Source organism: Papaver somniferum, chromosome 6 (assembly GCF_003573695.1).
Source record: "Papaver somniferum cultivar HN1 chromosome 6, ASM357369v1, whole genome shotgun sequence".
NCBI lineage: Eukaryota > Viridiplantae > Streptophyta > Magnoliopsida > Ranunculales > Papaveraceae > Papaver > Papaver somniferum.
Window position 1 is genome coordinate 76,363,882 of NC_039363.1, and position 24,924 is coordinate 76,388,805.

The 24,924-nt window shown below is 38.8% G+C and overlaps 1 protein-coding gene across 1 annotated transcript; it reads left to right on the forward strand.

Annotated features, from left to right (window-relative positions):
- The first annotated feature begins 573 nt into the window (after positions 1-573).
- LOC113288036 (probable plastidic glucose transporter 1) lies at positions 574-4,099 on the forward strand. Its single transcript, XM_026536973.1, has 12 exons — positions 574-838; positions 930-1,053; positions 1,314-1,514; positions 1,638-1,737; positions 1,858-1,970; positions 2,160-2,253; positions 2,351-2,507; positions 2,632-2,778; positions 2,873-2,946; positions 3,164-3,252; positions 3,387-3,501; positions 3,661-4,099. Exons 1-12 carry the CDS (start codon positions 622-624, stop codon positions 3,856-3,858), a joined length of 1,629 nt encoding a protein of 542 aa, XP_026392758.1. The 5' UTR covers positions 574-621; the 3' UTR covers positions 3,859-4,099.
- The last annotated feature ends 20,825 nt before the right edge of the window (positions 4,100-24,924 follow it).

Genomic DNA, 24,924 nt, shown 5'->3' on the forward strand with positions numbered 1-24,924 from the left:
CTTAGGGCTATAAAAATCAGTTTTGGAAGCAGAAGCAAAACAAGTTTTCAATACCACTGTTTTTTTTCTAGAATCAAGAGACTAGTTTTTCTGAGCAAGATAAGAAAGAGTGAAAGTGAGCAATCTCTCATTGTGTGCGTGAGGGATTGAAGAGAGTTTTTATCTCGGCTGTTTTATCCTTGGGGCGTTGTGACGAAGAACGAACTGCTTGCACAAAACTCAAGGCAGAGCCACGAAATGTCTTAAAGAGAGCGACCTGGTCGTGACTCAACCATTATCTTGTTTTTGTGTTTAACTTTTGTTTTGCAGGTTTGAAATCGACAATTATTCCAACATAGAGTGACCGGTGGAAAATATTGAGATTCTTTGGAAACCAATGATCGGTAGGATTATAGTTAGATATAATCAAAATCAGAAAATATTATTAACAGGGAGGAAGTGTTTTTTCTTTTTATGAAATCCGCCCAAAAATCGGGTTTCCCTCTAGTAAAAATAGCTTTCCCCCTAAAAATTATCTTATTAAACAGACGGTGTTATATTTCGTTTCCGTCTTATAAGACTCTTATTTTACTACTCTATCCGTACCTTCTCCTTTGTCAACTCCCCAGAACAGAAAAGACCATGTGGACTGCTAAAGCTACTACTGTTTCACTGCTTCATCAGTCACCACCATTTTTAACGATCACCACAGTTCCATCATTTATTAAAAGTTTCAATTCTCTATACCCAGTTTCATCTTCTTTAGCTTCTTCCTCGATTCATCTTTCACCCATTAAACTTCAATACTCGATTTCATCATCTAAGAAACATCATTCTCCATCCAGGATTCAAAACCCAGGTTCTTATTTCTTTTATTTTCGTTCTGTAATTATTTCTTTCCACATTTGTGTAATATTTTTGTACTCAAATTCGTTGTTTTCTTGATCAAGTGAAAGCAAAGAAAGTAGCTGATGATGACGGTGACGATGGAGGGGTTGATTTGGGTTGGCTACCAGCTTTTCCTCATGTACTATTAGCTTCCATGTCTAATTTCCTCTTTGGATATCACATTGGGTAAGTGAATTTTATCTTCCTGTATCTTTCATCATATCAAGCAGACAAGATAAAAACAAAAGAGGGACTTTTTTTTTTTTTTTTGGATTTTTTAGATGGTGGATTGTTGGTATTTAGCTGAAAAAGATGGGTATAATTGTGTACTGGAGCTTTATGATAAATTTTTGTTTTTTAATCCGGAAAATTTTGTGAAATTATACTTGAATAGTGAATTAGGTTGTTGATTGTCATGAAATATTGAAATAGTTTGATTTATACAGGGTAATGAACGGGCCAATTGTATCTATAGCCCACGAGCTCGGTTTTGAAGGGAATTCTCTTCTTGAAGGTCTTGTAGTTAGTATATTTATAGCTGGTGCGTTCATTGGAAGTATAAGCTCTGGATCATTGGTTGATAAACTTGGGTGTCGTCGTACACTTCAGTTTGATACTATACCTTTGATTCTTGGTGCAATAATAAGGTAGTTTTCTACCAAAACTGAAAATATAAGGTAGTTTTCTTCGTATTTTTAATTGTTTTTTGCTAAACTAGCTGAAATTATTTGAAGTTTTGAGGCTAAGCTAGTTTTTCTTTAACGTAACAGTGCTCAAGCACATTCGTTGGATGAAATACTACTGGGAAGATTTCTAGTTGGCCTTGGAATTGGTGTTAACACTGTTCTCGTTCCAATTTATATTTCAGAGGTATCATTTCATACTAAAAATCTTGCAAATGTCTGTCCTCCGGAGTATTCAACATTTTGTTTATTCTAAAAGTCTTGTGAGAAAAAGAATTCTGTTTAACTCCATACCCTTGTGTTGTAGATCGCTCCAACGAGATATAGAGGTTCACTAGGATCTTTATGCCAGATTGGGACATGCCTAGGGATCATTACATCATTGTCTTTAGGAATTGCTTCTGAGAATGATCCACATTGGTGAGATTCTTCCTTTCATTGAATTGTCAAAGATTAAGGCGCGATCATGAGGCTTCCATGTTTCCTTCTCATTTCTGTTCCAGATCTTTCTTAAATCATTTTACTTGGTGTAAATAAACTTTCAGATATTGCCAGCAAAATTAGCTTTGATCCTTTGGTTAAAGAGTTAACCAAATGATTTTCATTCAGGTGGAGGACACTGTTGTACATTGCAAGTGCACCTGGTTTCATTCTTGCACTTGGCATGCAGTTTACAGTTGACAGTCCTCGCTGGCTGTGTAAAGTATGCGCTCATTTTACCCTAAACAGTGGTTTCAGATTTTGCTTGGTGGGTAGAAGTAACGGTACAAATTGGAAGTATCACTCTTTCTTTGGTGTAGGTGGGAAGATGGGATGCTGCAAAAAATGTTATCAGCAACTTATGGGGTGAGGTTGAAGTCAAAAAATCAATCGAAGAATTTAAGTCAGTGATTAACAATAATGGTAGTGATTCTGAAGCTAGCTGGTTGGAACTTCTCAGAGAACCCCACAGTAGAGGTAGTCCAACATTTAGTACAAGTCTTTGGCATTTCTGCTAGACATTTCATGCTCCGCAATGGAAAAAATAAATGCATTATTCACATACAGATTCTGAAATACCAGTTTTCATGTATGCCCACAGTTGCTCTCATCGGTGGGGCTCTTTTTGTACTTCAGCAATTTGCCGGAATAAATGGAGTTCTTTATTTTTCATCCTTGACGTTTAAAGACGTTGGCATTGAAAGTGGTGGTTTAGCTAGTTTGTATATTGGACTCACCAATTTTGCAGGTTTGCAGCCTTGCAGCCTAAAGTTGTTCGTGAATAAATATAGTGTGTCTATGGTTCCAGAAACATTCTTATTCGTGCTCATTCTTCTCTCCAGGTGCAGTATTGGCTTTGAATTTAGTTGATAAGCATGGGAGACAAAAGCTTTTAATAGGAAGCTATTTGGGAATGGTAAATAATGTTAACAATTGGAACTCATTAGCATACGTGTTTATATCAGCACTTTAAGTTGCCTACTACATGCAAACATATTAGAAAACGACTGATCACACAAACTTCGTGTAGGAATATGGAGCTATATCAACTTATTATTTATGCATCTAATTTCAAAGATTTTAAGCGTTAATCTTTGATGTAGTCCTCATTTTATTCCTTAATTTCTTTGCAGGCATCTTCGATGTACCTCTTGGTTTATGGTATCAGTTCCCCATTGGACGAACAACTTAGTCAGAGCTTATCAATAGTTGGAAGTCTCTTGTATGTAGCTGTTCCTCATTCTGTTCTCTTTAAAAATTGTTTTTAACATCTTGTAGCAGACTCCATGTCATATAAACGAGTAATGTGAAGAATACACAGCGTTATAAAAATTTAAGCTGATATTTTTTTTCCAGGTACATATTTAACTTTGCAATCGGTGCGGGTCCTATAACTGGTCTTGTTTTACCGGAATTAAGCAGCAATAGGACACGTGGGAAGATCATGAGCTTCAGCCTCTCTGTACACTGGGTAAGTTCCATTATAAGGTTTGTTTTTAAATTTTTCTACAAGAAAATTAAACAGTTACTTAAGCTTATGCTCATTACTTATTCTTTCTTCAAGATCTCTGCACGCAATATTGACTGGATTGCTTTGTCTACTGTCTTATACGTCTTTCATATGTTTCAGGTCTGTAATTTCATGGTTGGTCTATTCTTTCTGGAACTAGTGGATAGATTCGGAGTTGCACCCATTTATGCAAGCTTTGGTGGGGTTTCCTTGTTGTCCGCAGTATTTTGCTACTACTTTATAGTCGAAACAAGAGGAAGATCTCTCGAGGAAATAGAATTGTCTCTAAAACCCATCATCCGAACTAAAAATAAATAACTCATTTCCAGACCACTACCAATGAGTTGCTTAAAAAGGTCTGAGGCTTTCACAAGCCACACTCAGATCAGTTGCCGTTCGTCTTTAAAGTCCTAAAGTCTTTTAACTATAGGTCTTTTCGTCTTAAAAGCATGAAAATGTCTAAAGACTTGAATGGTTGCAATTAGCATGTTGTATAACTTCTATATGTGCAGCTAAGCGCATCTTATTTTATGAAGCGAAAGTATCACTCTTCCTGAAACAGATATAATAAGAAATGAGGATATACCGGCTTCTTGAATCAACAATTTCATGGTCGGTTATTAGGTTAGTCGGATCTCATCAGTTGTCAGTCATCGTGAACCCCATTCCCCAGGGTGTTGTCCTAGTAGTCTGAGTTGCAGCTAGACAATGGCATGTGCGAAACAGGGTTTGGACATGGCCAATGATGCGAGATTAGCATCAAGAGATGCCAAATGAGTTTGGCAAGTAAACTGTATGCATGAGGCGTGCAGGCATGCAAGCAAGACTTGCATTGGCACACTTGCATCATTCTCCGAATGATGCTCAGCAATGATTGCGCGACTTTGGCTGGCAGACGCAATCATTGTGCAAACAAGGCTGGATGACATGTGCCGGGCACATGGCCTTGACAGTTTCGAGTTGGTTACACGGAAGTTGCTTTGCTCTATGTGTTTATGAAGGCTAGGACCTGTTTGTTTAGCTTAGAATGTAGTGGCATCAACGGCACAGTTAGCTAACTGCCTAGCATAAAGTAAATTTGTAACTGCCTGACAGTTACTTGTACATAGCTTTTGTAAGGCTATATAAGCCTGATCTTGTGAAGGGATTGGGTAATCCGGAACAAGAAGAGTGTGTAACCCTAAGTGTGCAATAAATAAACGGCTACGGCCTAGTTTAAAGCTAAGTTATATTGGTGCATTTGTCCCATGTTTTGGCTTATTGTTTATGCATCAAGCGGAGTGTGTGTATTTGATTGAAGGCTTGGAAGATTTGTGAGCAGAACCTCTATTTAGTATGGGTTGAATAGAGATTTAGTCAAGAAGTTGAAGTATTGGCTAAGTGCGAGTTGACTGAGATTGTGTTGCAGAGCATAATTGCCATTGTCAAGTTGGTATTGCATTTGGGTGTTGCGAACCTGTGACAATTCGGGTATCAGAGCCCTAGTTAAGGGTCTCTCTGTTCACATTGGATTATAGGAGGCTGGGTGAATTTGTTGTTGTTCTTGAGTTTGGTCGTGAATTCTATTTGAAGTGAAGGATCCGCACAGAAAGTACAAGACATGCAAAGGATGGGGCGAAGATCAGACCAAAGGTTGGCATTAAAGGTATGTGAAACCTTAATCCAAGAATCTGCAAGTGATAATCATGCACGAAGGATGTCCTCAGAACAACTTGATGAGGATGAAACAAGTTGTTCTACATATCAGAACTGCACTAAGGGTACCGGAGACGCTGCAAGTGCTGATGAGAAACAGCACGATGCTGGGAAGGCTCAGCATGATGTTGGCAGGGGCTAACATCGCAACATCAGTCGTTTGCTAGGGAGCAAAGCACACACCAAGAAGAAGATGTCTTCTGGACTGATGTATATTGATATGAAGATCAATGGAGAGTGGGTATTAGGATGGCTGATACCGGTATTACCAAGTCTTTCATTCATCCAGACGTTGCCATGGCATTGAAGTTAACAGTTACTAGCGCGATGATAGGTGTTTAAAAACACCTCCCTAAGTATCGATTGATTACGCTTTCTTAGCTAGTTTTCTTGTTAAATTGTATTATTAGTTTTCTTTTATATTTTATGGGAATTTTGGAGCTTATTCCCGAGAAGAACAAAAAAAATCGTCCAATTGGCCAAAAAAGAGATCGAATTATCATTGCATGGGAAACAACTACCGGCGGTTGTGTGAGCGTTAAGAAGCTACTAGCTGAAATAGAAGAGATCATCATTTCATGGGCTTGGCCATGAGACTTTGTACGTGGCTAGAAGGAAAGTAAAGGCATTTATATGTCAGTGGACTTCACCACCTAGGAATCGCACATGTGCAGTACTCAGGCTTCATTAGAAACAATTTGTGGCGAGCAGGAGAAGACCCAGCTCTTGTTTCAGTTCATGGCAGGTTCTTTACGAATGGGAGCTGTGGGCTGTGAAGGAGCTCGAGTCAACAGCAGGGGCCGTGATGAGACAAAGATGGTGTTGTTCATGATTATCGCGAATGATGGGATCGAGCTGTGAACAGAACATAAGAATGGAGCTTGGCCGTGGACATGGCTGCTTCCATTCCCAGCAGTATACTCGGAGATGGAGAGGATGATGCCCGTGACGATGGTGTTAGCAGTGGCGCTGCTATGATGAGTTCGAGCGTAAGAGTAGGCTTGTTATATTCTTCGAAACTGGAGAAGACATGGAAGGAGCTGTAGGTACTGCCATTGACAATGACGTGACTAAGAAGGAGATGGCCTGAACTGTGGTTTGATGCCAGAGATTAATGACACTGAATCTGATGGAGTTGAGCCTTGGCTTGCCGATAACGATGAAGGTGGTTTAAGTTAACTTGTACAAGGCTTGGCAGTAACAATGGATCGATATTGATGGGAATGATTGCTAAGAACGGTAATGGCTGTAATGTGGAGCTGGTTGATGAACAGGGAGACGAGAACGAAAGCTGCTGTTGTTGGTTTGCAGCTAACGAAGGTGGGTTGTTGGACTGACAAAACAGAGAAGATGGAGCTCGACTATGTTGCTGCTGTGATGGGAATTGGAAGATTGAACGAGATAGAGATGGCATGGAAGGGACGATTGATGTTGGATGATAATGATGTTGTCTCGATGGAGGTGTGTATGATAGTAAATGAAGACGTGAATGGTGGCTGACGAGAAGACCGAGGGAGTTTGGAGTCTGCAGCTGGAACGGACAGAGTTTGAATGGAGCCGCTGCCATTATTGGCAGTCGATGATGAAGTGGTGAAAACAAGAGATGAGCTCGGGTCTTTGTTGCCGTCACTGGCAGCGATGAAGAAGATTTCGAAGAACTCAAGGAACCAAGTTTGGCAGTGACAAGGCAGTTATGGAAGCAAGGAAGGAGTTGGCAGAGATAGCAGCCGAGCTTGAGCTGATGATGGTGACGGATGAGAAGAATAAGGCAGTTAGGAACTCGAGTGACTGATGCAGTTTGCTGCAATATATGATGGCTGTGATAAATCAGTGATTATTGGTAGTGATCGGAGTTGTCACTAACAGACGGATTAATGGTGATGGCAACAAAATGATGCTGCAAAAAAGATGATGGTAGTTTGATGGAGTCTGGATCATTGGGAGCTTGTGATGGAGGTGATGCCATTATCGTGTGAAGCCGGAGATGGGTTGTGCAGCGACCATAAACTCAGGGAAAGCTACGGATGAGTTATGTATGGAATGGAACTATGAGATACGGTTGTCCGTGAAGTAAACTGAAGATAAAGTTGTCAGTTCCACGGAACTGACAAGCCACTGATAAGGAATGGGTTGGATTGGTGCAGGACCATTGGACTGTTTGGAGGATATCACGAGCAGGACATGGCGGTGACTTATTTTGAGAATTCTGGCGATATTTGGCAACCCTTTTTGCACGGGAAGTGATGCGCGGGACACGATTCTTAAGGAGGTGCACTCCCCTATTTTTGCTAGGTTTTCTAGTTTCTTCAAGAAGAGGTTACAAAGCTCTATATATAGAGTAGCCTAGATACAATTTGAGATCTTCTTTTCACCGTTTTTCTCCCCCTAAGGGGGACAACTATCTCTTTTCTATGTTATTTTTATTGTTAATGATGAATTCAAAGTTCTGATTGTGAAGATCAATTATTTACAAGTTTGTTTCAAGTTTTAAAGTTAATCATTGTGGATTGTTTTTACTATATCGAAGGTTTTTGATTGATTCTTAGATTGGTTTGGGTGGCCAACTAGATTAGTCTATTAATCATTCTAATGCTAGTAGAGAGTTGAGTCGATCCGTAATTGTCGCTTACCTCCTACATAAGTAGAAATCGCAAGACCTTGCGGAGGTATTCCGTGGACCAATTGCGAGTAAAGACAACACCAGTAAGTGGACTGAGCGTACCGAGTTTAACTGCTGGGATCAAATCTAAATTCACAAACCCTAAAGCATTCGGTTGAGTTACACCTTGTAAGCGTACCTCAGGGCGGCTCAGTTGAATAGAATCTGATAGTCGAGCGCTTCCGTATCCGGTGATACAAGGAGTTTTGGGGATAGCTAAGTGTAATTGCTATTCTACGGTTGGTGACAATTGATTCTAACAAGAGATAAACGGGTACAATGTTGAGTTAACGGTTAGTAACAGCGAAGGGTTTCTTCATCCTCTTTATCTTATTATCCTTTTTATCCTTCTTTTATATTCTCGCTGATTTAGATAACATATCAATTGCATTATTCCTCGTGGGAACGATCCTTACTACCGTTATATTATTATTTAATCAGTGGAAAACATCTTATTCTTTTGTTGAGTAAACGACGCTCGTCAAAATTGGTGCCGTTGTCGGGGAGTAATTGCTAATTGATTTGTTATTTGTTTTGGCTTAAAGGTTTTGTGGGTATATCTCTCGTAAGACCTCAAGAGACTATAACTCGTCCACTAGGTACACCTAAGGGTTTAAAGGCTTTTTATTTATACTAAGAGTAACCGTAGCCTCGACGACAAGGAGTTGTTGTATTTTAGTTTCGTTTTATTTTGTTTTCTCGAGGACTAGCAAAGTCTAGGTGTGGGGGAATTTGATAGGTGTTTAAAAACACCTCTCTAAGTATCCATTGATTACGCTTTCTTAGCTAGTTTTCTTCTTAAATTGTATTATTAGTTTCTTTTATATTTTATGGTAATTTTGTAGTTTATTCCCGATAAGAACAAAAAAATCATCCAATTGGCCAAAAAAGAGGTAGAATTATCATTGCATGGGAAACAACTACCGGTGGTTGTGTGAGCGTTAAGAAGCAACTAGCTGAAATAGAAGACATCATCATTTCATGGGCTTGGCCATGAGACTTTGTACGTGGCTAGAAGGAAAGTAAAGGCCTTTATATGTCAGTGGACTTCACCACCTAGGAATCGCACATGTGCAGTACTCAGGCTTCATTAGAAACAATTTGTGGAGAGCAGGAGAAGACCCAACTCTTGTTTCAGTTCATGGCAGGTTCTTTATGAATGGGAGTTGTGGGCTGTGAAGGAGCTCGAGTCAACAGCAGGAGACGTGATGAGACAAAGATGGTGTTGTTCATGATTATCGCGAATGATGGGATCGAGCTGTGAACAGAACATAAGAATGGAGCTTGGCCGTGGACATGGCTGCTTCCATTCCCAGCAGTATACTCGGAGATGGAGAGGATGATGCTTGTGACGATGGTGTTAGCAGTGGCGCTGCTATGATGAGTTCGAGCATAAGAGTAGGCTTGTTATATGCTTTGAAGCTGGAGAAGACATGGAAGGAACGCATAACCAAAAGTCAGTAGAGGGAATGTTCGCAATGCTGATGTGCAAGTTGGAGAATCGAAAGGAAAACTAGATTTTCTAGTGATGGTCATGGATGATTATGACCTGATTTTGGGCATGGATTTCTTTTGCGCGGCGAAGGCGTCGCAATTACCTCACAAGAATGGGACATTGATACAACACCCTCAATACCCATGTTTTGTCTCTATGGTGAGCCAAAGTGAACCAGACGAGATACTTAAGCCATATTTGTCTGCTTTTAAGGTGAAAGAAGGTATGATCCAAGGTTTGTCTACTTTCCTAGGCGTGTTGGTTGAGATCAAACCAGGAAAGGTAGTAGAAGTTGAGGATGGAATAGCTGAGATCTAAGAAGAGTTTGTAGACACGATGCATGCGGAACTGCCTAAGACGCTACCACCGCGGCGTAGGATCGACCATATGATAGAGTTGGTGCCAGGGGCGAGACCGCCTGCGCAAGCACCATATCGTATGTAACTGCTAGAAATTTAGGAGATGCGCAAGAAAATTTATGAACTGCTGGAGGCAGGCTATATACAATCGTCTAAAGCTCCATTTGGTGCTCCGGTTCTGTTCCAAAAGAAGCAAGATGGCTCACTTCGTATGTGTGTTGATTATAGGGCTTTGAACAAGCCAACTGTAAAGAACAAGTACCCAATTCCTCTAGTGGAAGACTTGTTTGATCGATTAGCCAAGGCCAAATTCTTCACCAAGTTGGATTTGCGCTCAGGTTATTACCAAGTGCGCACAGCAGAAGGAGATTAAACAAAGACTGCAATGGTAACAAGGTATGGCTCGTTTGAGTATCGTGTTATGCCATTCGGCTTGACGAATGCACCTGCAACGTTTTTCAATCTGATGAATGATGTGTTTGCTGAGTACATCACCGCTTTGTTGTGGTATACTTGGATGACATAGTCATTTACAGTGAGACTTTGGAAGAGCATGCGATAAAGCTTTGCAAAGTGTTTGCAAAGCTTAGGGAAGCAAGTTTATATGTGAAGAAGGAAAAGTGTGAGTTTTCCCAAACCACAATTACTTTCCTTGGCCATATGATATCACAAGGGTGCGTGCATATGGACCAGAAAAAGGTGGAGGCCATTATGGATTGTCCTGAGCCAAAGAAGCTTGGAGAGCTTCGTTCTTTCTTGGGTTTATCTAACTATTATTGGCGCTTCATAGTTGTCTATTCAAATAAAGTAGCCCCATTGACAGACTTGTTGAGGAAGGACAAATCATGGGCATGGACTGACAAGTGTTATCGGTCATTCGATGCATTAAAGGAAGCGGTCTCGACAGAACCAGTATTTCGCTTGCCTAGCTTTGATTTACCATTTGAGGTGCACACTGATGCTTCAGACAGGACTCTAGGGGGAGTCTTGGTGCAAGATGGTCATCCGGTAGCTTATGAGAGTCGTAAGCTTAACGCTGCTGAATGGAGATACACTGAGCATGAGAAACATATTTGGTAGTGATTCATTGCCGAAGAACGTGACACCATTGTTTTTTGGGAACTTATTTCATCATAAGGACGGATAATGTGGCCATTACGTTCTTTTCCATCCAGAAGAAGATATCGCCAAAACAAGCAAGGTGGTTTGACTTTTTGAGCGAGTTCGACTAAGAGTTCGAGCATAAGCGAGGAAGGCTTAATTCTATGCCAAATGCGTTGAGAGGAAAGTTGGTGGCAGAATATGTTGCGGCACTGATCACGACTGAGGCAGAGTTGTTGTCTCGAATCAAAGAAGATATGAACAATGAATAGGCATGTGTGCGCCTGACTAGGCAGATTTGTGATGTGTTAGAGCACTGCTCGGTCGAACTCGCATGCGTTTCTATCTCAATCATGTTTTTCAATGTTAGTGATCAAAACTATAGATGTCTCGGACTAGGACATAGATTGTATTAGACTTCACGACGTTCATCATTTGAAGACAAAGAACTACTAAGGGGAGCTTGTGGAACTTCATCAACAAAAGGTATGTGGAGACTGAAAATCATTTGTCACTTGGAAAGTCTATTTCTACTCTATCTCCTATATTGAGACATAAGTAGTATTACGATATAGTTTTCTATTATACACATTTGATATTTCGAGTTGAGTTTATCTCGCTTACATATTTCTCGAAATACGTGTTGGCAATCTTTCGCTTCGACCAAGTGCATCTTATATTCTTGACGAATATCAGAATATGATCATGTGAAAATTGCCGAGTAACATCTTACATGGTTTGTGTGATACAATCATTTGGTGTAGACTTGGAATGTTTTGTTATGATTATTTCAATATCTTGAAAATTGCTTTGATGCTAATAGTGTGTGAAAACGGCTATTGTCATCCTCTAAGAAAGTTTCAATGATTGAAATAAAGAGTTTAGAATCAAGTAACCATGTTTGGATACAAACATAGTGTGTTCTCACATTTGTGTATAAGTCCCAAACCGGGGACCTGAAGTATGCGTACTCGTATGCGTACTGGCGGTTGTTGGATGTATGGGCAAGTATGCGTACCCATACACATACTGGCGGAAGTCTGACGTCCGTGAATTTCTGCTGGAGTTTGGAAGTGTGAATAGGTATGCGCACCGTACGCATACTGGCGTAACCAAACTCGGTCCAGCTACTTAAGTATGCATACCCGTTTGCATACTTGAGTTGGTTACTTTCTAAAATCGGTTGTACATGAACTTAAACATTTATAAAATAAGGAATGCAATCTTTGCAAACCGTGGCTATAATGTACATGAACTGATTCGAGTGAATCAAACCGATTTTGCTTCAATTGTGTTCTTGTATACTTCTATGAGAATATAGCAATTGAACGGCTCTTTAACTAGTTTACTTTGAGTCATTTGAACTAATTATGGTTAAGATTAAAAAGGTTGATATGTGAGTAATCATATGGATAACTTTGGTTAATTATTGTTGAGTCAACATGGTGTACACGTTTGGGTATGGTTACATAAACCTAAATGACGGTACATTTCATTTGTGTGTAACAAGATAAGTTCGATCTAACGTTTGTAAGAGATTATCTTGGTTGAATCAGATTTTTCATCTAACGGTGAATATTGAATGCTTTGTTACCAAGGTAACTTGGATTGCAAACCCTTATTTGAAAACTATATAAAGGAAAACTCTAGCAACTGGGAAATCTAATCCCCACACCTCCTGTGTGTTTCTAGTTGCATCAACTAGAGTCGATTCTCCTTTAACCTTAGGTTTCTATCGAGACCCTGTACGTTAACGACTCCAAAGATTTCATTGGGATTGTGAAGCCAGACCCAACTATTTTCTTTGTAGTTGCGTGTTCTAATCTTGCCCTATTCTATCGTTTGAGTACTATCTTCTCTAGATTTGATCGAGATTTAATCTCCGATAGGCAAGATAAAAAGTAATCACAAACACCTTCGTCTCATCGTTTGTGATTCCACAATATCTAGTTTTGTCATCACACGATTTATATTATTGTGAGGTGATTGATAATACTAGGATGTTCTTCAGGAATATAAGTCTGGGTGATCAATTGGTCCTGTTCACCTTGATTTATCAAAAGACGGAACAAAAAGTCTTGGGTATTTCCGTGAGAGACAGATTTATTAATTTTATAGATTTTTCTGTGTGAGACAGATTTGTTTATCAATTCTTCGACTTTGGGTCGTAGCAACTCTTAGTTGTGGGTGAGATCAGCTAAGGGAATCAAGTGCATAGTACCCTGCTGGGATCAGAGACGCAAGGAACGCAACTGTACCCTGAATCAGTGTGAGATTGATTAGGGTTCAACTACAGTCCAGTCTGAAGTCATTGGTATTAGGCTAGTGTCTGTAGCGGCTTAATACAGCGTGGTGTTCAAACTGGACTAGGACCCATGGTTTTTTTGCATTTGCAGTTTTCCTCGTTATTAAAATTCTGGTGTCTGTGTTATTTCTTTTCCGCATTATATTTTGGTATATAATTGAAATATCAGAGGTTGTGCGTTAAAATCAATCAATTAGAAAATCCAACCTTTGTTTGTTGATTTAATTTGATTGACACTTGAACGTTGGTCTTTGTTACCGTTCAAGTTACTCCTCTTATATTTCGGGCTCGCAGATTTCTATTTGCTGATTGCAGATTGAATTAAAAGTTAGAGATATAAACTCTCTGATATACGTTTCTCTAGATTGAGTCTGACTGTCTAGTTGATTCTCTAGAAAATATATTGGAGTAAGTCCTCTCAGATTTCCAAACGAATTGTTGGGTGTGGTTGTTAGACCCCCGCATTTTTAATTGGTATCAGAGCAGGAAAACACATTAAAGACCTCATAAGTCTGTGTTTGTAGCGATCTGATATGGACAGAAGAGTTAACTCAATAAATGCACCACCAGATCCAGGGATTCCAAAATTCTCTTCCGTAACTGATTTAAAAAAATCTGTAGAAGAAATTCTATCTAAACCTCCACCAGGTTTAAAATCTCTTGAAGTTTTTTCAGGAATTGAAGAAAAAATTGAAAGCCTAAATTCTGATGTTGATCTATATCTCCAGAATGAACAAGAATCTCTTGACAGGCTAAATCAAGTTATGATGAATAATATTTATGTTGAGATTGATATTGATTTGTTAATCAGTAAGAGCAATGCTCCTCCTACGTGTAATCAAATTAGTTGTAGCAAACTAAACGTATTACAAGAAGAGTTCGAATCTCAGTCATCTGCGTATACCACCTCAAAGCATGGATCGATTCATTGCTCAATTCCTGATACTCCCAATCAAGATAGTAGTATTGTCTTGTCTTATGAAGAATCTAGGACGTCTCTTTTTAAAAGAATTTCCCGTCACAGTACTAAAAACTATTTGCGGTAACTGCTCTTTATAAGTTGGAAAACGGGGAATCAGAAACACAATTTTCTTTGGGTTCTCTTGAAGTTCTTTGATAGACTTATAAAAACAATTTTGTGGGTGTTTCTCAACACTACAAGATATAAGAGTTGCTGGAAAGAAACTCTTTCTTGGTGTCATGGTGTGCATAATTTTGGTTGGTCACTTTGACCATACGAAAATTACTTAAGGAATCATTTGTTGAGTTGTTACTCCAATCTTCTTATTTAGTGCCTTTCCAAACGGGCCCTAAGTCGCACACGTACGTTTCTCACACTTTTGAATCTTGTTCCATTACGGGTTTGGATCTTTTTCCAGAACGTTCCTGGACCAGTTCTTTTTCACCGATTGACACAATAAAAGAGGGAATAACCTCTTCGTTTTCTTCTCCTTGTCCTTCATCTCTTCTGTTCGTGTACGAAGAAGAAAAACCACTGGTTCATGAATATTCCTTTCCTTTAACTCGTTTCATCACCTTTTTGTGTTTGATTTTGTTCATTAAACTCAGGAGAAGCTCTTGTACGTTGGGTTAAGAGTTGTTTTCGTGTTTATCAACGTTTTTGATTTCCACCATTATCAATTGTTCACAAACCAAGTAAGTTTCTCAACTCTTCCTTGAGAATTCTTTTTCAACAATGGCACATAGAAGAACTAGTCATGTCGGAAGTCCAAGTGGTCATGCTAGGGATGATTCTTTCTACGACCCCAGTATTCGTGCTAGGTTTGTTAACCCTGCTTCTCGGGTTCTGTACTTGGAGTATATGAACAAACAACCAATTTTTGAAAGGTACTATAATTAGTCAGAAGTTGTGGTACAAGGTTTAACTGATTTTTTCAAAAATCACTCATGGGGCATCATTCATAAACCACTGGGAACTGCTCATATTAAGATGACTGCACAGTTTTATGCAAATATTCATGATCCAGACCTTCCAATTGCATGTTCAAAACTATGGTATGAGGGATTTATTTTACTGTGGATCGTAATATTATTGCTTACCTGCTGAATGTTTCTCATATTGGTAATGCTCGATTTCCTCCTCCTGAGAATGAAAGATTGTCTCCACAAATGGTGTCAAATCGTCTCTTTGATCGAGATGTTTCTCGGAGAGATGGCAAGATCTATGTTGGCGGTGCTGGTTTGTTTCTCAAAGTTGCTGCAAAACTTATTGTGGCCAACATGATGCCTAGCACTATTGACAACAACTTATGGACCAGGTCGCTTGCTGAATTGGTCTGCTATATTGTTGAAGGGAGAGACATTGATTTATGTGGACTTATTATCAATCATATGATAAGTGTGAAACAGACTTCAAAGAAAACTTCAGGATTTCCTTGTCTCATCTCAAGGATTTGAAGTCACTTTAACATTACTCCTTTTGGGTCTGAGAGTGGTGGTCCAAAGGTTTGAGTATGGCAAGCATCGGAAATATGAAGCAATCTTCAACCAGTGTCTCAGCAAGTACTTCTGCAGCTGCAAATGCTGAACTTGTTCGTCTTCAAGATGAAGTCAATTGCATGAAAGAGAAATTGGATTATGCTGAATCAGAACATCATGATATAATCGAGAAGTTCTATGAAATTTCTAGAGATTATTATGGGATAAGTGATTGATCTCTGCTCTAGTAATTCTATTACTTTCTTTTCCTGGCATGTTGAACTACTTATGTTATCTGTTTAAAACTTCTTGTTGAACTTAAATTAATGTCATGGTGTAATAACTTTAATGGCACCTTAGCCTTGAATTTTTTTCAATTAAATTACTAATTGTGCTGAGTTCATAAGATGTACAGATAAACTTGTTCAAAAGTTATCTCTATTATGTCGGTATGAAAGTATTTATAAAAGATAGAATGAACTTTTGATAAACAAAAGTTAAAGCCTTTTATGTCATTTTTGATGGAAGAAAGGATAAAACTCTTGTTTACAAGGATTAAGTCTATTATATGTCATTATGAAAGTATTTTTTCTGTAGCTGACAGCACAAGTGATAAAAGAATTTAGTGTGGCTCTTCTACAGGTATTTTTTCTTGTGGCATCTGCTTGTGAAGTAATTAGAATGAAATATCTAGCACTGCAGTGGACCAAACAAGTATGGCATAATAGTGTGCACCCTAGTATTTCTAGTAATGTATGGAAGATAGTTAGGAACGTGGTACCATCTGATGATGCCATGAAAAAGAGGAAGTTTCATATGGCTTCAAGATGCCCTTTTTGCAAACAATCAGAGGAAAAACTAGAACATATTTTGTGGTTCTGTGATTATAGTGAAATTATTTGGAAATGGCTTGAAGGTGTTTTTCAATTTATAAACCCAATTACCTTTGAAGATATCTTCTCAGCAGCAAAAACAAAAAGTCATGCAGTAAAGGAGATTTGGAGAAATGCTGTTTTTCATTACTTTGAAAGAAATTTGGTTCTCCAGAAATAGAGCAGTATATGAAGATGAAGAATATAATTTAGAGATTATCAAGAAAAGAATATTGAAGTTCACAGCTGACAGTGATGTTAGAATGTCTGCATACATGTGGAACTCATCCTATGATCTTCAGATTATAAAAAAAAATTAATCTAAGATGTAGGAAAGTCAGATATCTTCAGGTCCAGGAATGTTTTTTTCATCTCCTCAGGAGGAATCAAATTCTGATGTGTTGTGATGGTGCTGCAAGAGGGAACCCTGGAGATTCTGGATTTGGTTTCATAGGAAGAGATTGGACTGGTGATGTTAAAGTTGTTGCCACTGGTGGTTTGGGGATTGCAACAAACTTCTTGGCTGAGATAATGGCAATACTATTTGCAGGTGAGTGGGAAGTGCTAACAACTTTCTAGATGTTTGTTTTAAAACTGACTCAAGTGCAGCCATATCAGCTTTTAGGAATGGGAAGCTTCCTTGGATTGTTATCACAAGATGGAAGAAAATTTGTAGTAAAATAAAATGGGAGTTTATACATAGCTTTAGAGAAGTCAACTTCTCAGCTGATTCTTTGGCCGAAAAAGGTGCAGGAATGAATAAAGGGGATTGTGTAGTGTTTACAGGAAGACCACCTTTCCTCAAGAAAATTTAAATTCCTTTCTTAGGATATTATAGGTTCTGCAAAATTTCTCACTTGTAGCCTACCTTATAAAGGATTTTGCCTGATTTTCTTTTCAGTCTGAGGCCCAGTTGGGTTTGTTTTCTTTGCTTTTTTCTAAAATCAGCATGAGGCCCAAATGGGCAGTTTTGTATTGTGAATTCTTATTTTGGTTTTAAATAAAATTCTTATTATCGAGCAAAAAAAAAATTATGCAAATAATATGATGAAAAATAGAACTAATCCTTGTTTATTCCGCAGTATTGGTCTATCTCGGATCCACATTTTTGTGCATATACTGTGTTGCTCCGTAAGTTCTCTTATGTTGAGCATGGCCAATTGAATTGATCATTTTTTTGGTTGATTCAGTTGATATTTTTGGATTCAAATCCATGTTTTCATGTGATTTGGTTATATCCAAAGAAATCCTTCTTTTGTTTTAAAAGCAAGGTCGCCTTTGTTGTTCTTTCGGGAATGACATTTTATGGGGGAGAGTTCTTTTTGAACTTGTGCTTTATTTCCAAACTTTGTGGGGAGTGCGGCTGTGGAATATTATAGGGGCTATCTTGTATCTTTATAAAATCCTTGATGAATGCATTTATTTTCGGCTTTATGATTGCATCTAAATAAGTTGGTATGTTATTCTCTTTTGGTCATGAAGTATCTCTTTGAAAATTGCATGAGGATTCCACTAGTTTTTGTACCTTTGCCAATTTATATTGAAAAACATGGGGAGAATTAATGTGTAGTTTCAGACTACAAATACACATGGTTTACGGATCATTATGTAAGGGGGAGTGGTTTTCATGTCGAGATGAAGTATTGACTAAGGGGGGGTGATACATATCACCATAGTATTTTTTTCAAAGTTGTGATACAATTGAACTTTGATCCTGTGTAATGATAATATGACACTGTATAACAATGATCGAGAGCATTTGTTTTCTCATTATTATCGCTACGGATCTTCAACAACTATGATGTTGAGTTGAACACATTTAGAATCATAGAGTACTTGGAAGTGACGAAGATTTCGAGTCGTGTTGAAGATGCCAAGGAGATCAAACATTTGGATGAGAAGCTACAAAGTTTTATTTATTTTGTAATCCATATGTATTGATAGTTTTGTCACTAAAATTGACAAAGGGGGAGATTGTTAGAGCACTTCTCGGTCGAACTCGCATGTGTTGCTATCTCATGCATGTTTGTGAATGTTAGTGATCAAAACTATAAGTCTTGATTTCTAGCCTATTATAGATGTCTCGGACTAGGACATAGATTGTGTAGTTGAGCATTAGACTTCACGGTGTTCATCATTTGAAGACGGAGAACTACTAAGGGGAGCTTGTGAACTTCATCAACAAAAGGTATGTGGAGACTGAAACTCATCTATCACTTGGAAAGTCTATTTCTACTATATCTCCTATATTGAGACATAAGTAGTATTACGATATAGTTTTCAATTATACACATTTGAGATTTCGAGCTGAGTTTATCTCGCTTACATATTTATCGAAATATATGTTGGCAAGCTTTCGTTTCGACCAAGTTCATCTTATATTCTTGACGAATGTTAGAATATGATCATGTGAAAATTGCCGAGTAATATCTTACATGGTTTGTGCGATACAATCATTTGGTATAGACTTGGAATGTTTCGTTATGATTATTTCAATATCTTGAAAATTGCTTTGATGCTAATAATGTGTGAAAACGACCATTGTCATCCTCTAAGAAAGTTTCAATGATTGAAATAAAGAGTTTAGAATCAAGTAACCATGTTTGTATATAAACATAGTGTGTTCTCACATTTGTGTATAATTCCAAAACCGGGAACCTGAAGTATGCGTACCCGTACGCGTACTGGCGGTTGTTGGATGTCTGGGCAAGTATGCGTACCCGTAAGCATACTGGCAGAAGTCTCACGTCCATGAATTCCTGCTGGAGTTTGGAAGTGTGAATAGATATGCCCACTCGTACACGTACTGGCGTAACCAAACTCGGTTCGGCTACTTAAGTATGCGTACCCGTTTGCATACTTGAGTTGGTTACTTTCTAAAATCGGTTGTACATGAACTTAAACATTTATAAAATAAGGAATACAATCTTTGAAAACCGTGGCTATAATGTACATGAACTGATTGGAGTGAATCAAACTGATTTTTCTTCAATTGTTTTCTTGTATACTTCTATGAGAATATAACAATTGAACGGCTCTTTAACTAGTTTCATTTGAGTCATTTGAACTATTTATGGTTAAGATGAATAAGGTTGATATGTGAGTAATCATATGGATAACTTCGATTAACTATTGTTGAGCCAACATGGTGTACACGTTTGGGTACGGTTACATAAACCTAAATGAGTATACATTTCATTTGTGTGTACAACTTAAGTTCGATCTAACGTTTGAAAGATATTAGCTTGGTTGAATCAGGTTTTTCATCTAACGGTGAATATTGAATGCTTTGTTACCAAGGTAACTTGGATTGCAAACCCTGATTTGAAAACTATATAAAGGAGAACTCTAGTAACTGGGAAACCTAATCCCCACACCTCTTGTGTGTTACTAGTTGCATCAACTAGAGTCGATTCTCCTTTAACCTTATGTTTTCATCGATACCATGTAGGTTAACGCCTTCAAAAACTTTCATTGGGATTGTGAAGCCAGACCAACCTATTTTCTTTGTAGTTGCGTGTTCTGATCTTTCCCGATTCCATCGTTTGAGTATTATCTTCTCTAAGATTTGCTCGAGATTTAATCTCCGGTAGGCAAGATAAAAAGTAATCAAAAACACCTTCGTCTCATCGTTTGTGATTCCACAATATCTAGTTTTGCCATCATACGATTCAGATTATTGTAAGGTGATTGATAATATTAGGTTGTTCTTCGGGAATATAAGTCCGGGTTATCAATTGGTTCTTGTTCACCTTGATTTATCAAAAGACGGAACATAAACTCTTGGGTATTTATGTGGGAGACAGATTTATTCATTCTATGGACTTTTCTGTGTGAGACAGATTTGTTTATCAAGTCTTCGACTTTGTTTGTAGCAACTCTTAGTTGTGGGTGAGATCATCTAAGGGAATCAAGTTCATAGTATCCTGCTCAGAGAAATAAGGAACGCAACTGTACCTTAAATCAATGTGAGATTGATTAGGGTTCAACTACAGTTCAGTCCGAAGTTCATTGGTAGTAGGCTAGTGTTTATAGCGGCTTAGTACAGTATGGTGTTCAAACTGGACTAGGTCCCGGGGTTTTTCTGCATTTGCGGTTTTCCTTGTTAACAAAATTCTGGTGTCTGTGTTATTTCTTTTCCGCGTTATATTTTGGTATATAATTGAAATATCACAGGTTGTGTATTAAGATCAATTAATTAGATAATCCAACCTTTGGTTGTTGATTTAAATTGATTTACACTTGACCATTAGTCTTTGGTACCGTTTAGGTTACTCCTCTTATATTTAATCGGGATCGCACATATCTATTTGCTGATTGCAGATTGAATTAAGAGTTAGAGATATAAACTCTTTGATATACTTTTCTCTAGATTGAGTCTGACTGTCTAGTTGATTCTCTAGAAAGTATATTGGAGTAAGTCCTCTCATATTACCAAACGAATTGTTGGGTGTGGTTGTTAGACCCCCGCATTCTCATGATGGGATCGTTCGTCAATATTGGCTAGATGATGGAGTCATTTATGCCAAAGTAGGAAGAATATATGTACCTAATTCAGGTAGACTGAGAAGGTAACTCTTACGAGAGACGCATGATTCCATTTGGGCTGGTCATCCAGGCATGGAACGAACGCATGCTTTGATAGCTCGTTCCTATTACTGGCCTAAGATGGAAGAAGATGTTGAGTTGTATGTGAAGACATGCTTAGTGTGTCAACTGGATAAGACGGAAAGGATAAGCGTAACGGGATTGCTACAACCTTTGTCGATTCCAGACAAGCCATGGCAGTGCTTTTCGATGGACTTTATTAACGGGATGCCAAAGGTGCACGGCTTTAGCTCGATAATGGTCGTCGTTGATCGCTTTTTGAAGTATGCTACATTCATTCCTTGTTACCATTCTTGCAATGCATACGTTGCAGCGGATCTGTTCTTCAAGAATGTAGTGAAGTATTGGGGATTTCCTCGAGATATTATGAGTGATAGAGAATCACGGTTTACAGGCAGGTTTTGGACCGCCTGGTTTGGAATACTTGGTTCCAAAATGAAGTTTTCTACTAGCAATCACCCCCAATGGTCAAACGGAGAGGATAAATGCATTGCTAGAAGAGTACTTGCGTTATTATGTGATAGCAAACCAGGGAAATTGGGTGGCGTTGATGGATACGGCCAAATTTTGCTACAATTTTCACAATAGTTCATCAACGGAGTTGAGTCCTTTTGAGTAAGCAACAGGCCAGAAACCATTAACCCCTCGTGAGGTGACAAAGTCTAAGAAGCAAGGTTCATGTCCAGTAGCTTATCGTTATGCAAGGTCAAAAACTGAGATGACTGAGCAGGCGCGTGATAGTTTATCCAAAGCGCATAGACGAATGAAGAAGTATGCTTATTTTCATCGCAGAGGTATGGAATTTGAGGTGGGAGATATGAAGTTGCTAAAGCTAACGCCCCAAATTTTGAAGAAGATTTCTAGCAAGACAGTGCATAGATGCCTAATTCCAAGATATGATGGTCCGTTTGAAGTGATAAAAAGAGTTGGTAAGGTGGATTACAGACTTGAGTTGCCGGAAAGGTTGAAAGTGTATCCCACATTTCATGTCATCTTCTTAAAGAAGTACCATCCTGATTTGCTGGACACTTCGAGACAACAAGCGAAGCGTGCACCACCAGTAATCAGATCACAATTCGACAAGCAAGTTGAGGCTATACTTGATGATCGAGTTGACGAGAAAAGCAAGAAGAATATGAGAAATTATTTTCTAATTAAGAGTCAAGGGTTGACAGACTCCGAAGATTCTTTGGAAAAGGATACTACATTGTGGCAATTTGAAGAACACATTCAGTCTTACCTACAACAAAAAGAATCGACGAGGGCGTCGCGTTCAGCTGGTCGGGGAGGTCTATGACATGGCTGTCAAGTGGCCAAGTGATAATGCACAATATTTGCGCATTATCAGTGGCTTGGCCAAGGCCAGATATGCGGAGTGCATGTCTGAGTTGCAGCTAGACAATGGTATGTGCCAAACAGGGTTTGGACATGGCCAATGATATGATATTAGCATCAAGAGATGCAAAATGAGTTTGGAAAGTAAACTGTATGCATGAGGCGTGCAGGCATGCAAGTAAGACTTTCATTGGAACACTTGCATCATTGGGAGAATGATGCTCAGCAATGATTGCGCGACTTTGGTTGGCAGACGCAATCATTGTGCAAACAAGGCTGGATGACATGTGTCGGGCACATGGCCTTGAGGGTTTCGAGTTGGTTACATGGAAGTTGCTTTGTTTATGTATTTCTGAAGGCTCGGACATGTTTGTTTAGCTTTAGAGTGTAGTGGCATCAGTTGGCACGGTTGGCTAACTGCCTGGCATAAAGTAAATCTGTAACTGCCTGACAGTTACTTGTACATAGCTTTTGTAAGGCTATATAAGCCTGATCTTGTGAAGGTATTGGGTAATCCGGAACAATAAGAGTGTGTAATCCTAAGTATGCAATAAATAAAAGGTTATGGCCTAGTTTAAAGATAAGTTTTGTTGGTGCATTTGTCCCTTGTTTTGGCTTACTGTTTATGCATCAAGCGGAGTGTGTGTATTTGATTGAAGGCTTGGAAGATTTGTGAGCGGAACCTATATTTAGTATGGGTTGAATAGAGATTTAGTCAAGAAGTTGAAGTATTGGCTAAGTGCGAGTTGGATGAGATTGTGCTGCGGAGCATAGTTCCCATTATCAAGTTGGTACTGCATTTGGGTGTTGTGAACCTGTGAAACCTAGACACTACAATTCCGTTGTATGTATACAAAACTTGCTAGATGAGACATAATATCAACCGTCCACAATAAGCACGAGGTTAGAATTCTTCTGAGAGAGATCAACTCAACAACCGTTCAGATGTCCACTTCATACAACTAGAGATAGAAAAGAGAGATTCAGACTTCATTAGAGTCGCCTTCTCAAAATTAACTTCTGTAAGATCAATGAATGCCTGAATTTTCGAAAACTCTTTGACTATCTAGCATAAGAGACTAAAATTCTTTGACGTATTCCCGTTGTGTGCCAGTATGCCGCAGCTTACTCAGGTTCATTCTAGCTAGCCAAGCAGCATTGCTTGGTAATAATTGATCCTTCAATTCTTCTTTCATGACATCCCATGTCACGATGCCTGGAAGACCAGCAGTAAGGTCATCATCAGTTCTAGTCCTCCACTACAACTTTGCATCACCTTCCTGGTGCATGCTAACGAGAGTGACTTTTTGCTCTTCCGGGGTTCTGGCAGCCTTGAATTATTGGTCCATGTCCCACATGAAATTATCCAATGCATCTGCATCTCTACGCTAGAAAAAGCCTTAGATTTAGGGAATTTAATATTTGTAAAGTCTTCATTACTACTACCACCCATAGCAACATGATCCGAAATCATCATACCCACCATTCACCTTAAGAGGCGTAACTCATCAGTTAGCTCTTCCAAGGAATCTGTGAACGTGGTATTAACAGAAGCGATTTGGCCTTCCAAATCGTCATGCTTCTTAGTTGCATCCTGGCTTGCAACAAGCATATCAGCAGCGTAAGTGTCCAATGCTTGAATGCGAGCCATTACTATAGCACCATTAGCATCATTAGGATGGCGCACCTCATCACCAATCATGTCTTTCAAGTCCACTACCCTATCAGTTAAAGTATCCGTTGAACTCTTCTTACTAGCCATTATGATCTAACAATTTCAACAACTAAAACTCGAGCGAAACAGAGAAAGTCTTCCAAAACAAATCCAAAACATAACAATATGTGCTCTGATACAGAACTGTCACACCTGCAAATGCTCTAAGCAAATTTTTGTGCAACTATAACCCGACAATACAGTGGTTTAGTGATCTCTTATCACCCACTTGTATTTCAGCCTTATAAGTTTGCACCTATGCAAACATCCAACTTCACTGAGTTATGCAACGGAATACTTACTTAGATTTTCTGTTTTCCTTCACTTGCAACCCATACTACAAGGAAGGGTTAATGCCATGATTATATAACACAGAACTTGGGGAATATTTTCGAATCAACAGAACACATAGATAATTCTAAGCCAACAAACTCTCTTTCATTAGATTAAGGGAAAGATTACAAAATCATGTCCAACCAGTGGACTTACAAGCTTATTCTCTAAGCCTACAACAAAAATACTCTCTAGTGCAATGTGGTTCCTCTACACATGAAGACTTGCACTTGCAAAGGTTCTCTGGCCTATTTATACTGCCAAGAACTAGGCCAATCCGTATGCAGCTCAGTTGCACGCCCTATGAACATCCATCTGTCCATAGGCATTTCCCGTAACCGCCACAATGCCTTTTTAACTGCTACCTTTCTTGCTGGCTTGCAGAATGGCGCCATACTTGTTTGAGAAAGTTTGGATATGCCAAACTCGGTAAAAAAATCTCCTTTATAACCGTCTCTAACTTGCTCTC